This window comes from Sphaeramia orbicularis, chromosome 18 (genome assembly GCF_902148855.1).
Source record: "Sphaeramia orbicularis chromosome 18, fSphaOr1.1, whole genome shotgun sequence".
Taxonomy (NCBI): domain Eukaryota; kingdom Metazoa; phylum Chordata; class Actinopteri; order Kurtiformes; family Apogonidae; genus Sphaeramia; species Sphaeramia orbicularis.
Genome location: NC_043974.1, coordinates 39,434,230 through 39,452,289, shown reverse-complemented (window position 1 = coordinate 39,452,289; position 18,060 = coordinate 39,434,230). Strand labels below are relative to the sequence as shown.

Here is an 18,060-nt window from a genome sequence, read left to right as displayed (position 1 = left end):
CACTGAAAATAAGTATCTGAATTTTTTTTTTTCACTGAAATTAAGTATCTGAATTTTTTTTTTTAATGAAATTAAGTATCTGAATTTTTTTTTTTTTCACTGAAATTAAGTATCTGAATATTTTTTTTCACTGAAATTAAGTATCTGAATATTTGTTTTCACTGAAATTTAGTATCTGAATATTTTTTGCACTGAAATTAATTGTCTGAATTTTTTTTTTGTTTTTCACTGAAATTAAGTATCTGAATTTTTTTTTTTCACTGAAATTATGCATCTGAATGTTTTTTGCACTGAAATTATGTATCTGAATATTTTTTTGCAATGAAATTAAGTACCGGAATATTTTTTTTCACTGAAATTAAGTATCTGAATATTTTTTTGCACCAAAATTAAGTATTTGAATATTTTTTTCACATAAATTAAGTATCTGAATATTTTTTTCACTGAAATTAAGTATCTGAATTTTTTATGCTCTTAAATTAAGTATCTGAATTTTTTTTTTCTTCACTGAAATTAAGTATCTGAATATTTTTTTCACTGAAATTAAGTATCTGAATATTTTTTTGCACCAAAATTAAGTATCTGAATATTTTTTTTCACTGAAATTAAGTATCTGAATTTTTTTTTCACTCAAATTAAGTGTCTGAATTTTTTTTTTTTCACTGAAATTAAGTATCTGAATTTTTTTTTTCACTGAAATTAAGTATCTGAATATTTTTTGCACTGAAATTAAGTATCTGAATATTTTTTGCACTGAAAGTAAGTATCTGAATTTTTGTTTTTCCACTGAAATTAAGTATCGGAATGTTTTTTCACTGAAATTAACTTTCAGAATATTTTTTTTGCACCAAAATTAAGTATCTGAATATTTTTTTCACTGAAATTAAGTATCTGAATATTTTTTTCACTGAAATTAAGTATCTGAATTTTTTATGATCTGAAATTAAGTATCTGAATTTTTTTTTTTCACTGAAATTAAGTATCTGAATATTTTTTTGCACCAAAATTAAGTATCTGAATATTTTTTTGCACTGAAATTAAGTATCTGAATTTTTTTTTTCACTGAAATTAAGTATCTGAATTTTTTTTTTTTTTTTTGCACTGAAATTAAGTATCTGAATTTTTTTTTGCACTGAATTCTGAATTTTTTTGCACTGAAATTATCTGAATTTTTTTTGCACTTAAATTAAGTATCTGAATTTTTTTGCACTGAAATTAAATATCTGAATTTTTTTTCCACTGAAATTATCTGAATGTTTTTTGCACTTAAATTAAGTATCTGAATTTTTTTTGCACTGAACTTAAGTATCTGGATTTTTTTTTTGCACTGAAATTAAGTATCTGTATTTTTTTCCACTGAAATTATCTGAATTTTTTTTGGCACTTAAATTATCTGAAGTTTTTTTGCACTTAAATTAAGTATCTGAATTTTTTTTTGCACTTAAATTATCTGAATTTTTTTGCACTTAAATTAAGTATCTGAAATTTTTTTTGCACTTAAATTAAGTATCTGAATTTTTTTGTCTCTGAATTCAACTATGTTCATAAATTTAGAATACAAAAAAATTCAGATGCAGAAAATTCAGATCACACGTCCAGGTCAGCATCGGCATCACATGACCAACCTAACATACCTTGATTGGCTGGCTGTCGTTTGGACTTGAGATAGAATCCATTACTTATCCTTGGTGTCCCGGATGTGTGATCTGAATTTTTTTGCATCTAAATTTTTGCATCTGAATTCTAAGGGCCGGACCGGACCCTTTGGCGGGCCGGATATGGACCCCAGGCCGCATGTTTGACACCTGTGGGTGAAGACCATCAGCTAAATATTTGACATTTCATCACATAAATACAGCATTTAATAAGAAATGAGCACAGAACATGCATTGTCCTCTGATTTATTTTGCAGGATTGTCGTAATCATCGGTGTTTATAAAACATACTATTCAGTTCATCAATACAGTCTAGATGCAGGTCAACAGGCAACAAGGCACATGCTATTACAAAAGAAACAGATCGTCAGAGGTCATTCCCAAACCTACTTATCATCATATGCTATCACTTTCACTGCATTCATGTCTTTCTAGAACCTTTAGAATGACTTTCACTGCTGCTGTTTATGGGTGTAGTCCAGTAATCATTCAGATCTGGGATCACTCACAGGTCCGGTTTAAAATAATCAGACATAGACGGTACTGACAGCAGCTCCAGAGAAACACTTCCAAGTAAACATGAATCTGAACCGACTGAAATGATGTAGTGCTTTGAATGTGCAACATCTGCTGCAACCAAAATTAGATTTTATAACTGATTTTTCATTGTCCGACTATAACCGGACACTTGAAAATAGTCGCTTTTCCATTGACCCTCAAATTGTGTGAATATAACCTGCGCATAAATATTTGCCTGATGGAAAAACGACAACTTTGCCAAAGTTTTTGCGCTGGCAAGACGTGGTTTTTCAGGCGTAGCACAAATGCTACATTGCACAAAACTGCAATGGAAAGACCTAAAACAGCATCTACATGTGGACAAGACACAAGAGAAGACAAGAGAGAAAAAAAAAATCTTTGTTTTGGTCGTGACGCTCTGAGCATATGTGGGAATAGTCAAATAGAGTGTGTGTGGACATCCACAGTGAACACAAACTTCTTACCGTTCCACAACAGTTTGTCGAATGCAGTGCTGCCTTTGTCCAGTGTGCTTCTGTAGAGCTGGTACATCTCCTTATTGTCCAACAGGATGGCCATCTTACACATCACACACAGCGACGCCAGCCACAGCCCACCACAATAAGCACTGCAGAAATACAAAAAGGAATAAAAAAAGAGTGACAATGATGATCATTTGGATTACATAGACCTAGAAGTAAAAATCAGATCACATTCATGAGAACAGGACCAAAAGAAGAAAAAACAAAACAAAAAAACAAACCCAGTGCCTCTGGCCACAGCAGTCACCTGCACTCAAGCATAAACCACATCCCAGGACGAAATGTACAAATAAAGAAGCCAGTGTCAACACAAGAAAACATTTGCTAAGGCCTATTTAGCTTTAATACAGCACATTATGAACCCTACTGGTACAAAAAAACTTCCATCTATCTATAAATCTATCCAGAAAACCGCAGCTAGGTGGTTTGGAATTTTCACCCATTAACAAAGAAGCTTTAAAATGTGTAATAAAACTCCACATTACAGAGTTTCACAATATTATTCTGTTAGCGTCTGCCTGTAAATGTCTTCAGCTCCTCTTTTCGACCTTGGTTGTTTTACACTGTGTTCTGTTTCAGCTTTAACAGACATAACCACATGGTCAATAAGACTTTTTCATGGTCTTTTCGCCGTTACTACAGCCTCTAACACTGCAGATAAGCGCCACAGTGATAAACACGTCTCACTTTTTCCATTTCCTTTTTTCTTTTCCTTTTTGAAAGCCACTCAACCTGAAGGTAGAAAATCTCACACAGATACTTGTGTCGTTGTCAGCTCCACTGGACTCATCCTAGTTTAACCCGTAAAGACCCAGTGCTCCTTTTGTGGCAGTTCCCAAAGTAATTTTTCTTTCTAGGGATTTATCATCATTTATTATAATATTATCTTCTGTATTTAGCATTTTTTTTCAGTGAAAATCTGGTATTTTCCTATATTTAATTTATTGATCATGTAGATGTTCATTAAAGCTCATATTAAAGTTAAGGTCATTATGTCAGAAACTGCAGAAAAAGTGACTATTTCAGTTAAATCTATCATTAACTGACCATAAACCCAGAGTGTCCATCCACTGTTATTGATCCGACTCCATGGGTTTTTGTTAGAACCAGAGACACAAGACTTGGACCCAAATGCACAACCCACAGACAGGAATACAGTTAATGAGTGTTTATTAAACACGGACAGGAAAAACAGTTCACAAAAAGGCTTTTTGAATGAATCCTCGCTGGTTAGTCTGTGTGGATTCGTCACGACGTCCGAATCCAGTAAAGGGAGCTCTCTGCCCGGGTCGGGAGCACACGAGGGGAACCCGACTAGAAACAAGCAGAGAAGTGTCAGGGGACAGACCAGGTCATACACGGGAAGTCCAAAAAACAGGCAACGGTACATGGGGGAAAAGCAAAAGCACTAACCGTGAGTCCAGGCAAAAGGTCGAATACCAGTGTGGCAGAATCAGGCAGAGGTACCGATGAGGGGATCAGGCAGGCTCAGAACAACCAGGAACAATCCGGGTCAGGAACGAACAGACAGGCAGACGAACAGGTTCAGAGAAACGCTGGTAAGTAGACACAACACAAGGAAGGAATACGAACTGGCACAGGACAGGGGAAAACACAGGGCTTATATACACAGAAGGGAGGGAAGACAATGAGACACAGGTGGAACAAATCAGGGCGGAGACAGGTAATCAACACAGGTGAAACAATCAGGGAGAGGAAGCAAAGACACCAGACATGACACAAGAAGGAGGATTAACAAAATAAAACAGGAAATGACACACAAGACAGACAAAACATACAAGAGTCCAGGTACTGATATGACAGTTTTACTGGTGAATCAATGTTGTAGAAGATGACGGTGTTTCCACGGTAACTATGGAGCCTCTGAACGTCCAAATGGGTCATATTTGATGACCATGAAAAGATGAAAAACTGTATTTTACCTGAATTACTTCACCATATTGATGCACCTTATGTAGTTTTATTACACTTACCTGTCAAATCACTTTAACCCTTTCATGCATGAATTATGAGAACCTTAATCAAAATATTTTCCTCAGTGTTTTTATTCCTCTTTAGGCATGAAAAAACAATGCAACTGAAAATTTTGTTCTGAAAAATAAATAAATAAATTAAAATAATGTTTAAAAATTTTTTAAAAATACATAAAAAAAATAATAATGAAAAAAAATTCTTATGAACCTATTTTTCATGAAGTTGCAAAAATGTCCATTCAGCTGGACACCATATGTTTAATTTTAGATGCACAGAAACATATATTTACTAATAAATTGTGTGAAAACTATGGTGTGGCTTGTGATTATGCTCAGGAGAGATCTACATAATGTTACCAATTCATGCCAGAAAAGATATGTAGTGTATTAAAACTTTAATAAAGATATGTGTAAAAAACCAAAACAACAACAACGAAAAGAACAACAAAATCCATGTATACAAGAGAACAGCTGTAGAATAGCTGTCCGCTGTAGTGACCAGTGTGCATGAAAGGGTTAAATTAGAGCTGCAACCGATTAATCGATTAGGTGCTTGAAGCGAATGCAAAAATTCACGATTCGATTAATCAACTCGAATTAATTGAATGGAAACATATTCTATTGCAGTTTTCCTGAATTGAAGCTTCTTTGTGCGTCACAATAAGCGTCCGTGTGAAACACAACAGTGGAACCAATGTTTAACAGCAGAGAAATGAAGGAAACAAAGCTCTGATTCAGGAGAATTGTGGTTGAATGATTTTTTTTGGATCAGTTTGAAGCGATTAATCGGTTGCAGCTCTACTTTAAATCACTGTTTTCACTTTAAATCACTGTGCCCTGAAATGTGTCAATACTGTACACTGACTATACATTTAGTTTTCTACAGATTTTTGAATTAGAAGTGTTTGGTTTACAGTATTACACAGGAAGTTTTTAGACTAAGTTTTTTAGCATGTTTTCTGAGAGTATATACTAACCTTAATGTCAGTGTTAATCTGGTTACTAACCTTATGCTGTATGCAAAGATCCTGAATACTTACATTTCCCTTGGTATTAATAAAATATCTATCTATCTATCTATCTATCTATCTATCTATCTATCTATCTATCTATCTATCTATCTATCTATCTATCTATCTATCTATCTATCTATCTATCTATCTCTATCTATCTATCTATCTATCTATCTATCTATCTATCTATCTATCTATCTATGTTCAGAAGTTATTCAACAGTTGACATCAGTAGATGATTTTGGTTGCCAGTGGCTGTTTGGGTCTTTATGGGTTAATCAAAACAAATCCATAATTCCTAATATGATGTAAAATTAAATGGGGAATTGTAATTATATTTAAATATATCTGGATATTTTTGCATTCTTCTGCAATAATCAGTAGACTTCATGGACACTATAATATAAATTACATTTTTCCACCGTGTCATTCTTCCACCCTCACCTTGGTCCAGTCACTGTCCATCCATCATAAGTCTGGTCTGCATATCCAGAGTTCTCAATGAGTCCGTCTCCATCCAGGTCGAACTTCATCTCCGACTCCATCACCGCCTGCCAAACCGAGAACCACAGAGATGAACCGAACATGTTTGTGACAGTGCAACCCAAACAGCAGATATCTTATATTATATTTAACCCATGAAGACCCAAACATCCACTGGTGACCGAAAGCATCTACTGACCTAAACTGTTTAATACTTGTTTATCCACTAATCCTATCAATACATGTAAATAATTTGTGCAAAATACAGTTTGTCATCTTTTCATGGTCATCAGATGTGACCCATTTGGACGTTCAGAGGCTCCGTAGTTACCGTGGAAACACCGCAATCATCTACAACATTGATTCACCAGTAAAACCCATGGAGTTGGATCAATAACAGTGGATAGACACACGTGGTTTATGTTCATTTAATGATATATTTTACTGAAACAATCACTTTTTCTGCAGTTTCTGACATAATGACCCTTAACTTTAATCTGATCTTTAAAGAACATCTACATGATCAATAAATTAAATATAGGAAATACATCCTTTGCACTGAAAAAAAAAAAAAAAAAAACGCAAAATGCAGCGAATAATATTATAATAAATCGTGATAAATCACTTAAGAAAAATTAAATATAGAAAAAAATATATTTTGGAACAGCTATAAAGTAGCACTGGGTCTTTATGGGTTAAGGCTGGACAGGATCTACAATGTACCGCATGTATCACAACTCTTCATAGAATTTTTTTTTATGATGGCGGCATATTAAGACATCCCTCTTAAGAGTTAGTGGTTCATCTTAAATAGATCAAGAATGAAGGTAAATCTGGATTATAGTGAGCCTTAGATCACAGATTATTGTAGTGTTTGTGTTGCATAAATACTACTACTAATAATAATAAAAATAATAATAATAATAATGATAATACTAATATTACTACTATTACTACTACTACTACTACTAATAATAATAGTAATAATGACACTGCTAATATTACTACTACTACTACTACTACTACTACTACTACTACTACTACTACTACTAATAATAATAATAATAATGATACTACTACTACTACTACTACTACTATTAATAATAATAATGGTAATACTACTACTACTACTACTACTACTACTACTACTGCTAATAATAATAATAATAATAATAAAAATGCAATGTCAGTTAGGCTTACAAAGGAAAATGTAAACCACTTTAGAAAATATATCACCACATATATTGTGCTTCTGCCTAAATATTTTGAGAATTTTTGGCAATATCACTCAATCAATCAATCAAATTTCATTTATATAGCACCAAATCATAACAAAAGTTATCTCGTGCCACTTTACATATAGTTGGTCAAAACCAGACTCTCGAGCCAATTTCCAGAAACCCAGCAGAATCCTGCAGCACCTAATGACTCAGCCCATATCTTTTCCATATCAGATACAAATACGTCCTCAGTTACCTGGCAGATTGGCCACATGTCCTGTAAATACTGCCTGTCCTGTGTGAGATGGAAGTCTCTGTAAACCTGCAGGACAAACTTGAGGTTCAGGTCCTTCCAGTCTGCAGTGTCATGGATGAGGTAGGCATTGACCCTCTGCCACGGCTCATCATCTGGGGACAGGGTTATCGTACACAACCACAGTTAGAATAATGTCAGGATTCATCAGTCATGCCCAAGAGCATTACTGTGTGATGACAACATAACATGTTTTCAATCTGCAATTATCTGTCTCAAGCAACTTTACAAATCGAATCCTATGTTGCATTAAACAGAAATGTTCTATTACGCTGTCGCTACGAGGAAAATAGTAAGCAACCACAAGGTGTAAGGTGTCTGGTTTCTGTATTCATCATATGACTATATTGCGAAACAACCACTTGTATATGCTTTAAATACAGTCACTCATTACGTAGCTAAATTCCGACCAAATTCCTAAATAAAACTGAGCGTATTTCTAAAACATCATGCTATACAAACAACTACAAAAAAACATATCCTATAAAAGACAAATAATAAGGACACATGGCTGGGCACAGAATACCCTCTTCACTAAAACATCCTCGGTAATTTGCTTCCACAACAGCAGGTGGCGCCATCAGTCAGTAAAAATAAATACATAAATAAAAAGCTAGCGTTCTGCCAAAATCAACTCTGCCAAATAATGCAAATTTATTCACAGACATTTTCAGGGTCATTAGCACGTGGCTGGTTTAATTCCATTTGTCAGTATGAATAATTAAATAAATATAAGGTTCAAATAAATTCTTACGAAATATTTGCACTTTTCTGTTTGTTTTGTAAATACAATCTAGTATAAGATGCCAATGAAATACATAAAAAGCCACATTCTCTGAACTGAATACACATTTCAGCAGAAGCCAAGAATGTTTTCAAAAAGAACAGAATCTTTTAGATTTTAAGACACAACTTGAACTTTGCTAACTGGAAGGGTTAGCTGCTGTTAGCTTGTTGGCTAAAACAGTGTTTCTCAAAAAGTGGGGCGGGCCCCCCACTTTTTGCTTTTTGCTTCGCTTTGCTTTTTGCTTCGCTTTCCGGGGGGCGCATGGAATCATTCCTAGGTGTTTATTTTTTCTTCAGGTTAGCACATGAAACAGGTGGAACTAATGTTTTAGCGTTGGAGCATTCTGGACTCATTTTAGGGTTTAGGTTTGGAGAATGGACAAGGATTGGACTGGAAAAGAAAAATGTGCAGTGTTTCTGTTTTTGCACAGTTTGTACTTTGATGTTCTCAGATGTGCAACAGCCGAACACGCTAACCGAATTGCGCCACAGAGACTGTATGAGGGATGAAATACAGTTAAAAGAGTAGAGACGATGCTGGCAGGTTTGGCTTCATACAGTCCTTTTTTTGTGGATACTACACAATATCATACTATTTTAAACTGTAATCTAAATAATATGAAAACACAATTCGTACTAGTAGTCGGTCCTTCACTGGGTAAAAACCCATTAAATATTTTTGCACTGATTTATCTTCATTTCTTTTAATTCCCATTATGAGACTTTTTATCAGGTATATATTGAACAAATCATTGTTCTAACTGTGTTTAATATGTATATTTGTGTGTGTACATTTTGAAATTTGTGCCTTTTCTGTTACTTTACGTAATTATACTTGAATGGAGTAACTATGACACACAATAATTCCTCTTGGGATTAATCATGTATTACCATAAATGAACCAGTCGTCCCTGGGTGGGCTCGAACCACCAACCTTTCGGTTAACAGCCGAACGCGCTAACCGAATTGCGCCACAGAGACTGTATGAGGTGCAGAATACAGTTAAAAGAGTAGAGACGATGCTGGAAGGTTTTGGTTTTATACAATCCTTTTTCTTTTTTTGTGAATGCTACATAATATCATACTATTTTAAACTGGAATTCAAATAATATGAAAATAAAATTATTAGTAGTAGGTCCTTCACTGGGTACCATCCCATTTGTCTGCATTTCTTCTCATTTTCATATCGATAATATTTCAATCAATCAATCAAACTTTATTTCTATAGCACTTTTCATACATGTTACATGTAGCACAAAGTGCTTCACAACAAAACCCCCCACAGTCCCGCAGTTGCAAATAAAAATACAAGCAATCAAAGTAAAATTTATAGTAAGAGTTTAATTAAAAGCTAGCCTAAAAAGATAAGTTTTAAGTTTACTTTTAAAAATATGAACACTTGCAGCGGACCTCAGGTCCTCAGGTAGGCTGTTCCATAGTTTGGGGCCATAAAAGCTGAATGAGGCCTCACCATGAGTCTTAGTGTGGACTCTAGGAACAGTTAAGAGATTACTACCTGAGGACCTGAGGGTCCGAGAGGGCTCATATGTTAAAAGCAAATCAGATAAATAAATAGGGCTAAGACCATTAAGAGTTTTAAAAAACCAATAAAAGCTCTTTAAAACTGATCCTGAAGCTCACAGGAGCCAGTGCACAGACCTGAGCACTGGTGTTATATGCTCTCTCTTTCTGGTCCTCGTCAGCAGTCGGGCTGCAGAGTTCTGGAGCAGCTGCAGCGGTGCAGTGGTCTTCTGGGGAAGACCAGAAAGGAGAGCGTGACAGTAATCAATTCGACTTGAGACAAAAGCATGTATCAAAGTCTCTGCACTGGCTCGAGAGAGAAATGGTCGTACTCTGGCAATATTTTTTAAATGATAAAAACCAGTTTTGGTGACAGACCTGATGTGTGGCTCAAAGCTAAGCTCACAATCTAGTAAAACACCCAGACTTTTAACCCTCTCAGAGGAGCCGAGTGAATGGGTTTGGAGCTTAGCTTTGAGCCTCTCCCTCTGAGCCTCAGGACCAACAATTAAAACCTCAGTTTTGCCCTGGTTGAGCTGGAGGAAGTTTGCTGCCATCCAGGACTTAATATCTAAAATACAATTAAAAAGGGTGTCGATGGGGCTGAGGTCATCTGGAGACACGGCAACATAAAGTTGAGTGTCATCAGCATAACTATGAAAGTTAATGCCGTGTCTCCTGATGACCTGTCCTAGAGGCAACATATAAAGGTTAAAAAGGGTTGGACCTAAAATTGACCCTTGGGGAACACCACGATCCATTTTGCACCTTTTTGATGAGTGTTCCCCAATACTACATAAAAATCCCTGTTTGTTAAAAATGATTCAAACCAGTTAAAAACAGACCCAGAGAGACCAACTGTGTTATGTAATCTGTCTAAAAGAATGTGGTGGTCCACAGTGTCAAACACTGCCGTAAGATCCAACAGGACCAAGACGGCAAGCTTTTTGTTGTCCATGTTGGATCTAATGTCATTTAAAATTTGAACCAGTGCCGTCTCTGTACTATGGTGTGCTCTAAAACCAGATTGATAAAATTCTAAAATGTTGTTAGAATTAATAAAATCGTTGATCTGGTTAAAAACAATTTTCTCTAAAATTTTACTTAAAAACGGCAGGTTGGACACAGGTCTGTAGTTACTGGCAAGGGAGGGGTCCAGTTTATGATTCTTGAGAAGGGGTCTGACCATGGCGGTTTTAAGAGCTGTAGGAAAGACCCCTGTCTGCAATGAATAATTTACAATATTAAGAACATCATCATCGATAAATGTAAAAATCGATTTAAAAAGAGACGTGGGAATGGAATCTAAAAAGCAAGTGGTTGTTTTTAACTGTAAAACGACTTTGTTAAGACTCTCAGCATCAACCAGGGCAAAATTCTCCAAAGTAGCAGATAAGACAGTGGATCTGAGATAAAAGCATTGCCTGGCTGTGGTTGCTGACCTGATCTGACCTGATAGACTGTATTTTACTGGTGAAGTGACTTAAGAACATATCACAGTTGGGCATATTTGAAGGAGCACTGTTGTTGAAGATGGGGTTAATTACCGAGCTAAATGTGGAAAACAGGACCTTTGGATTATGGCGGTTGTCATTTATAAGTTTGGAGAAATATGAGTGTCTTTCTTCCTTCAGACAGTTATTGTAGTTTTTAAGTTGTTCCCTGTAAATTTCATAATTGACTGTGATTTTATTCTTGCGCCACTTTCTTTCTGCTTTCCTGCAATTTTTCTTGAGATTTTTAGTTTTTTTCATTTTTCCATGGGCAGTTTTTTATTTTACCATTTTTACTTTTAAAGGGGCTACAGCATCGAGAGTAGATTTCAATTTATTATTAAAATTGTCAACAATAAAATCACAGGAAGAGGGTAAAACGGGGCGAGGAATTTGAATTAAAATCTTGGTAAAATTTGAAGTCACTTCAGCAGTAAGATAACGCTTCTTGACAATTTGTACAGACCGGGGAGGCTGAACAATAATACTTACATTAAAAAACACACAAAAATGATCTGATAGGCCAACATCCACAACAGAGACAGGATCAGCAGAAATTCCATATGTGATCACAAGATCCAGTGTGTGGCCTCTGTTGTGAGTGGGTTGTGAGACATGTTGTTTAAATCCATACAATTTAAAATATTTAAAAATTCTGTTGCCAACAAGTCTGATTGATTATCAATGTGTAAATTAAAATCACCTACAATAATAATTTTCTCATATGTTGAGTGAGCAATGGACAGGAGATCAGAGAACTGACTGATAAAGAGTGTAGAGGGCTTGGGGGGGGCGGTAAATGCAGATAAAAAGAATATGAGGATTAATTCAAACCAGAGAGTGATACTCAAATGATGAGTAGTGATTAAAAGAAACATTTTTGAAGCCGTATGAGGTGGAAAAGATTGTGGCTGTGCCACCTCCTCTTTTCCTGTGCGGGATGAGTATGCGTAGTTATAATCAGGAGGGGTGGTTTCATTTAAAATTGCCGCTCCATCAGCACCTGTCCATGTCTCTGTTAAAAACATGCAGTCTAAGTTCCTGTCAATAATCATATCATTAATTACAAACGATTTATTTGACAGTGATCTCACGTTTAAAACTGCCGTTTTAAAAGTCCCTGAGGGATTGTTCTCCTCGGTTCCGTGCATGCGCAGGGGCACAAGATGATTTAAGTTTATGGACTTACGACCGATCCTCTGTCTTTTAGATTTGTATGTTATGTGGACTGGAATATTGTGCGCCGGTATACTTAACTCTGATGAGGTCCGAAGTCATTCCTGAGACTGCGAGGATGTGGATGTTCTATTCTATTGTTAATTGCCTTTTCCTCTTTTCCATTTTTATAGTAACACACTACTTTCTGCAGTACAATACTGTTCAAATAATTGTCACAACGGTATGGTACCAAAGTGTGTTCCAACCCTAATCCAACAAAGTGGAAGTGCTGCTGGGTCTTCTTCTTGGTGATTATCCACAGGTGCTCTCTGGAAACTTGTGGTGTGTCTGGTTGTTTAGAGTAAAAAAAAAAAAAAAAAAAAATCTGCATTCGCATGCTAGGCACACTGTAGGATTTGTGTAAAAATAAAATGTCTTTATTAATTCATGGCATTTTTAAAAAATACAGTCAACGTGTTGCAACCTCTGGTCTTCATCAGGGCTTTTTTCACTAGTGAGTTGCACACCTTCATACAATCACTTTGATGACCTGAAGGAGGGAGGTGTGAGGGGAAAGAAAAGAGAGAAACAAAAAAAAACATGCATACAGACAAACATATACATTTGCACACATATACACACACGCACACAAATAATAATAATTAAATAAATAAATTAATTAATTTAAAAAAATAAAAAATGAAAAAGAAAAAATAATAATGAAAAAAATATATTAAAAAAAATAAATCAACAAAAAAAAAACAAAGAAGTATATTAAAAAAAAAAAAAAAAAAAAAAAAATATATATATATATATATATACATATATATATATATATATATATATATATATATATATATATATATATATATACACAAATACACATTGAGGTTTTCCTTTAAATAGTACTGTTCCGTTCCATGTGACGTCAGCCCGCTTAGCTCAGTCGGTAGAGAATCAGACTCATAATCTTAAGGTTGCTGGTTCGAGCCCCACATTGGGCGCAAACATTTGGAGAGAGGTGGGTTGTTCATCTTCAAACTTTTACTAAGTGCTGTGAGAAATGCCACATCGGTAGGTATAGCTTTAACAAAACATTACTATAAACAAAGCAGTCGTCCCTGGGTGAGTTCGAACCACCAACCTTTCAGTTAACAGCCGAACTGCGCCACAGAGACACACATGCCCATATATGGCCGTACAGAACCCTCATGAAATAACTTCCGGTGCTGCGCAGAACCAATTGAGGTTTTCCTTTAAATAGCAGTGTTCCGTTCCATGTGACGTCAGCCCGGCTAGCTCAGTCGGTAGAGAATCAGACTCATAATCTCAAGGTTGCTGGTTCGAGTCCCACGTTAGGTGCAAACATTTTTTTTTTAATCCACCTTCTGATACTTTGTTGACACGTGATCCGTGTTTTTGCCCCATTCTCGACACTTTCAGCTCACTTTTTCAGATCAATGTCCTTAAATCTCTGTTGCAGACTGACACAGCTCTGCTCTTCAAATGTCAATCACCCACAGCTCGTGCAGACGGGACGAGGTCACAGGCCCCGCCCACTTTCCTCGGTTTCCATAGCAACAAACATATTAAATTGAAATTAAGTATCTGATTTTTTTTTTTCACTGAAATTAAGTGTCTGAATTTTTTTTTTCACTGAAATTAAGTGTCTGAATTTTTTTTTTCACTGAAATTAAGTATCTGAATATTTTTTTCACTAAAATTAAGTATCTGAATTTTTTATGCTCTGAAATTAAGTGTCTGAATTTTTTTTTTCACTCAAATTAAGTATCTGAATATTTTTTTCACTAAAATTAAGTATCTGAATTTTTTATGCTCTGAAATTAAGTATCTGAATTTTTCTTTTCACTCAAAATAAGTGCCTGAATTTTTTTTTTTCACTGAAATTAAGTATCTGAATTTTTTATGCTCCTAAATTAAGTATCTGAATTTTGCTTTTCACTCAAATTAAGTGTCTGAATTTTTTTTTTTCACTGAAATTAAGTATCTGAATATTTTTTCACTAAAATTAAGTATCTGAATTTTTTATGCTCTGAAATTAAGTATCTGAATTTTTCTTTTCACTCAAATAAGTGCCTGAATTTTTTTTTTTTTCACTGAAATTAAGTATCTGAATTTTTTATGCTCCTAAATTAAGTATCTGAATTTTGCTTTTCACTCAAATTAAGTGTCTGAATTTTTTTTTCACTGAAATTAAGTATCTGAATATTTTTTTCACTGAAATTAAGTATCTGAATATTTTTTTGCACCAAAATTAAGTATCTGAATATTTTTTTGCATTGAAATTATGTATCTGAATGTTTTTTGCACGAAATTAAGCATCTGAATATTTTTTTCACTGAAATTAAGTATTTGAATATTTTGTTGCACTGAAATTAAGTATCTGAATTTTTTTTTCACTCAAATTAAGTGTCTGAATTTTTTTTTTTTTCACTGAAATTAAGTATCTGAATTTTTTTTTTTGCACTGAAATTAAGTATTTGAATACTTTTTTGCACTGAAATTAAGTATCTGAATTTTTTTTTTCACTGAAATTAAGTATCTGAATATTTTTTGCACTGAAATTAAGTATCTGAATATTTTTTTGCAATGAAATTAAGTATCTGAATTTTTTTTTTTCACTCAAATTAAGTATCTGAATATTTTTTTCACTGAAATTAAGTAATTTAATTTTTTATGCTCTGAAATTAAGTATCTGAATTTTTCTTTTCACTCAAATTAAGTGCCTGAATTTTTTTTTTTTCAGTGAAATTAAGTATCTGAATTTTTTTTTCACTGAAATTAAGTATCTGAATATTTTTTTCACCAAAATTAAGTATCTGAATTTTGTTTTTTCACCAAAATTAAATATCTGAATATTTTTTTGCACCGAAATTAAGTATCTGAATATTTTTTGCACGAAATTAAGCATCTGAATATTTTTTGCACTGAAATTAAGTATTTGAATATTTTGTTGCACTGAAATTAAGCACCTGAATTTTTCTTTTTCACTGAAATTAAGTATCTGAATATTTTTGGCACTGAAATTAAGTATTTGAATATTTTTTTGCAATGAAATTAATTGTCTGAATTTTTTTTTGTTTTTCACTGAAATTAAGTATCTGAATATTTTTTGCACTGAAATTAAGTATTTGAATATTTTTTTGCACTGAAATTAAGTATCTGAATTTTTTTTGCACTGAAATTAAGTATCTGAATATTTTTTTAACTGAAATTAAGTATCTGAATTTTTTATTCTCTTAAATTCAGTATCTGATTTTTTTTTTTCACTGAAATTAAGTGTCTGAATATTTTTTTCACTGAAATTAAGTATCTGAATTTTTTTTTTTCACTGAAATGAAGTATCTGAATTTTGAACACTTCTGACTGGCAGTGTGTATATTATTTGTGCAGTTGATAACAGCTTTTCTGCTGCTTTCATTCTACTTACACAGTGTAAGTTTAACACACAATAATTTGTCTTGCGATTAACAAAACATTACTATAAACAAAGCAGTCGTCCCTGGGTGAGTTCGAACCACCAACCTTTCAGTTAACAGCCGAACTGCGCCACAGAGACACACATGCCCATATATGGCCGTACAGAACCCTCATGAAATTACTTCCGGTGCTGCGCAGAACGAATTGAGGTTCTCCTTTAAATAGCAGTGTTCCGTTCCATGTGACGTCAGCCCGGCTAGCTCAGTCGGTAGAGAATCAGACTCATAATCTCAAGGTTGCTGGTTCGAGCCCCACCTTGGATGCAACCTTTTTTTTTAATCCACCTTCTGATACTTTGTTGACACGTGATCCGTGTTTTTGCCCCATTCTCGACACTTTCAGCTCACTTTTTCAGATCAATGTCCTTAAATCTCTGTTGCAGACTGACACAGCTCTGCTCTTCAAATGTCAATCACCACAGCTCGTGCAGACGGTACGACGTCACAGGCCCCGCCCACTTTCCTCGGTTCCATAGCGACAAACATATTAAATTGAAATTAAGTATCTGATTTTTTTTTTTCACTGAAATTAAGTGTCTGAATATTTTATTTTCACTGAAATTAAGTATCTGAAAATTTTCACAGAAATTAAGTATCTGAATATTTTTTTCACTGAAATTAAGTATCTGAATGTTTTTTTTTGTACTGAAATTAAGTATCTGAATATTTTTTTGCACTGAAATTAAGTATCTGAATGTTTTTTTTGTACTGAAATTAAGTATCTGAATATTTTTTTGCACTGAAATTAAGTATCGGAATTTTTTTTTTCACCGAAATTAAGTATCTGAATTTTTTTTTTTCCACCGAAATTAAGTATCTGAATATTTTTTTGCACCAAAATTAAGTATCTGAATATTTTTTTGCACCAAAATTAAGTATCTGAATTTTTTTTTTCACTGAAATTAAGTATCTGAATATTGTTTTTCACTGAAATTAAGCATCTGAATATTTTTTTCACTGAAATTAAGTATCTGAATTTTTTATGCTCTTAAATTAAGTATCTGATTTTTTTTTTTCACTGAAATTAAGTGTCTGAATTTTTTTTTTTCACTGAAATTAAGTATCTGAATAATTTTTTTCACTGAAATTAAGTATCTGAATATTTTTTTGCACCCAAATTAACTATCTGAATATTTTTTTGCACTGAAATTAAGTATCTGAATTTTTTTTTTCACTGAAATTAAGTATCTGAATATTTTCACTAAAATTAAGCATCTGAATATTTTTTGCACTGAAATTAAGTATCTGAATGTTTTTTTTCGCTGAAATTAAGTATCTGAATATTTTTTTGCACCAAAATTAAGTATCATATATTTTTTTTCACTGAAATTAAGTATCTGAATATTTTTAGCTCTGAAATTAAATATCTGAATATTTTATTTTCACTGAAATTAAGCATCTGAATTTTTTTTTTCACTGAAATTAAGTATCTGAATTTTTTTTTTTCACTGAAATTAAGTATCTTATTTTTTTTTTTTGCACTGAAATTATGTATCTGAATATTATTTTTTCACTTAAATTAAGTATCTGAATATTTTTTGCACTGAAATTAAGTATTTAATTTTTTTTTTCACTGAAATTAAGTATCTGAATATTTTTTGCACTGAAATTAAGTATCTGAATATTTTTTTCACTGAAATTAAGTATCTGAATTTTTTTTTCACTGAAATTAAGTATCTGAATTTTTATGCTCTGAAATTAAGTATCTGAGTATTTTTTTCAATGAAATTAAGTATCTGAATATTTTTTTGCACCAAAATTAAGTATCTGAATATTTTTTTGCACCAAAATTAAGTATCTGAATTTTTTTTTTCACTGAAATTAAGTATCTGAATATTGTTTTTCACTGAAATTAAGTATCTG

The 18,060-nt window shown here is 33.4% G+C and overlaps 1 protein-coding gene and 1 non-coding gene across 2 annotated transcripts in view; both read right to left on the bottom strand.

Moving 5' to 3' along the window:
* LOC115438354 (uncharacterized) overlaps positions 1-18,060 on the bottom strand; it is a gene marked incomplete at its 5' end in the record, with an annotated part of 57,710 nt that overhangs the window by 21,723 nt on the left and 17,927 nt on the right. The window contains 3 exons of the mRNA XM_030161930.1: positions 2,660-2,802; positions 6,168-6,274; positions 7,683-7,834. Of these exons, the coding sequence (XP_030017790.1) occupies positions 2,660-2,802; positions 6,168-6,274; positions 7,683-7,834 (402 nt within the window). The remainder of the gene's footprint in view (positions 1-2,659; positions 2,803-6,167; positions 6,275-7,682; positions 7,835-18,060) is intronic.
* On the bottom strand, positions 9,432-9,506 carry trnan-guu (transfer RNA asparagine (anticodon GUU)). Its single transcript has one exon. It is a non-coding gene; the product is annotated as a tRNA-Asn (tRNA).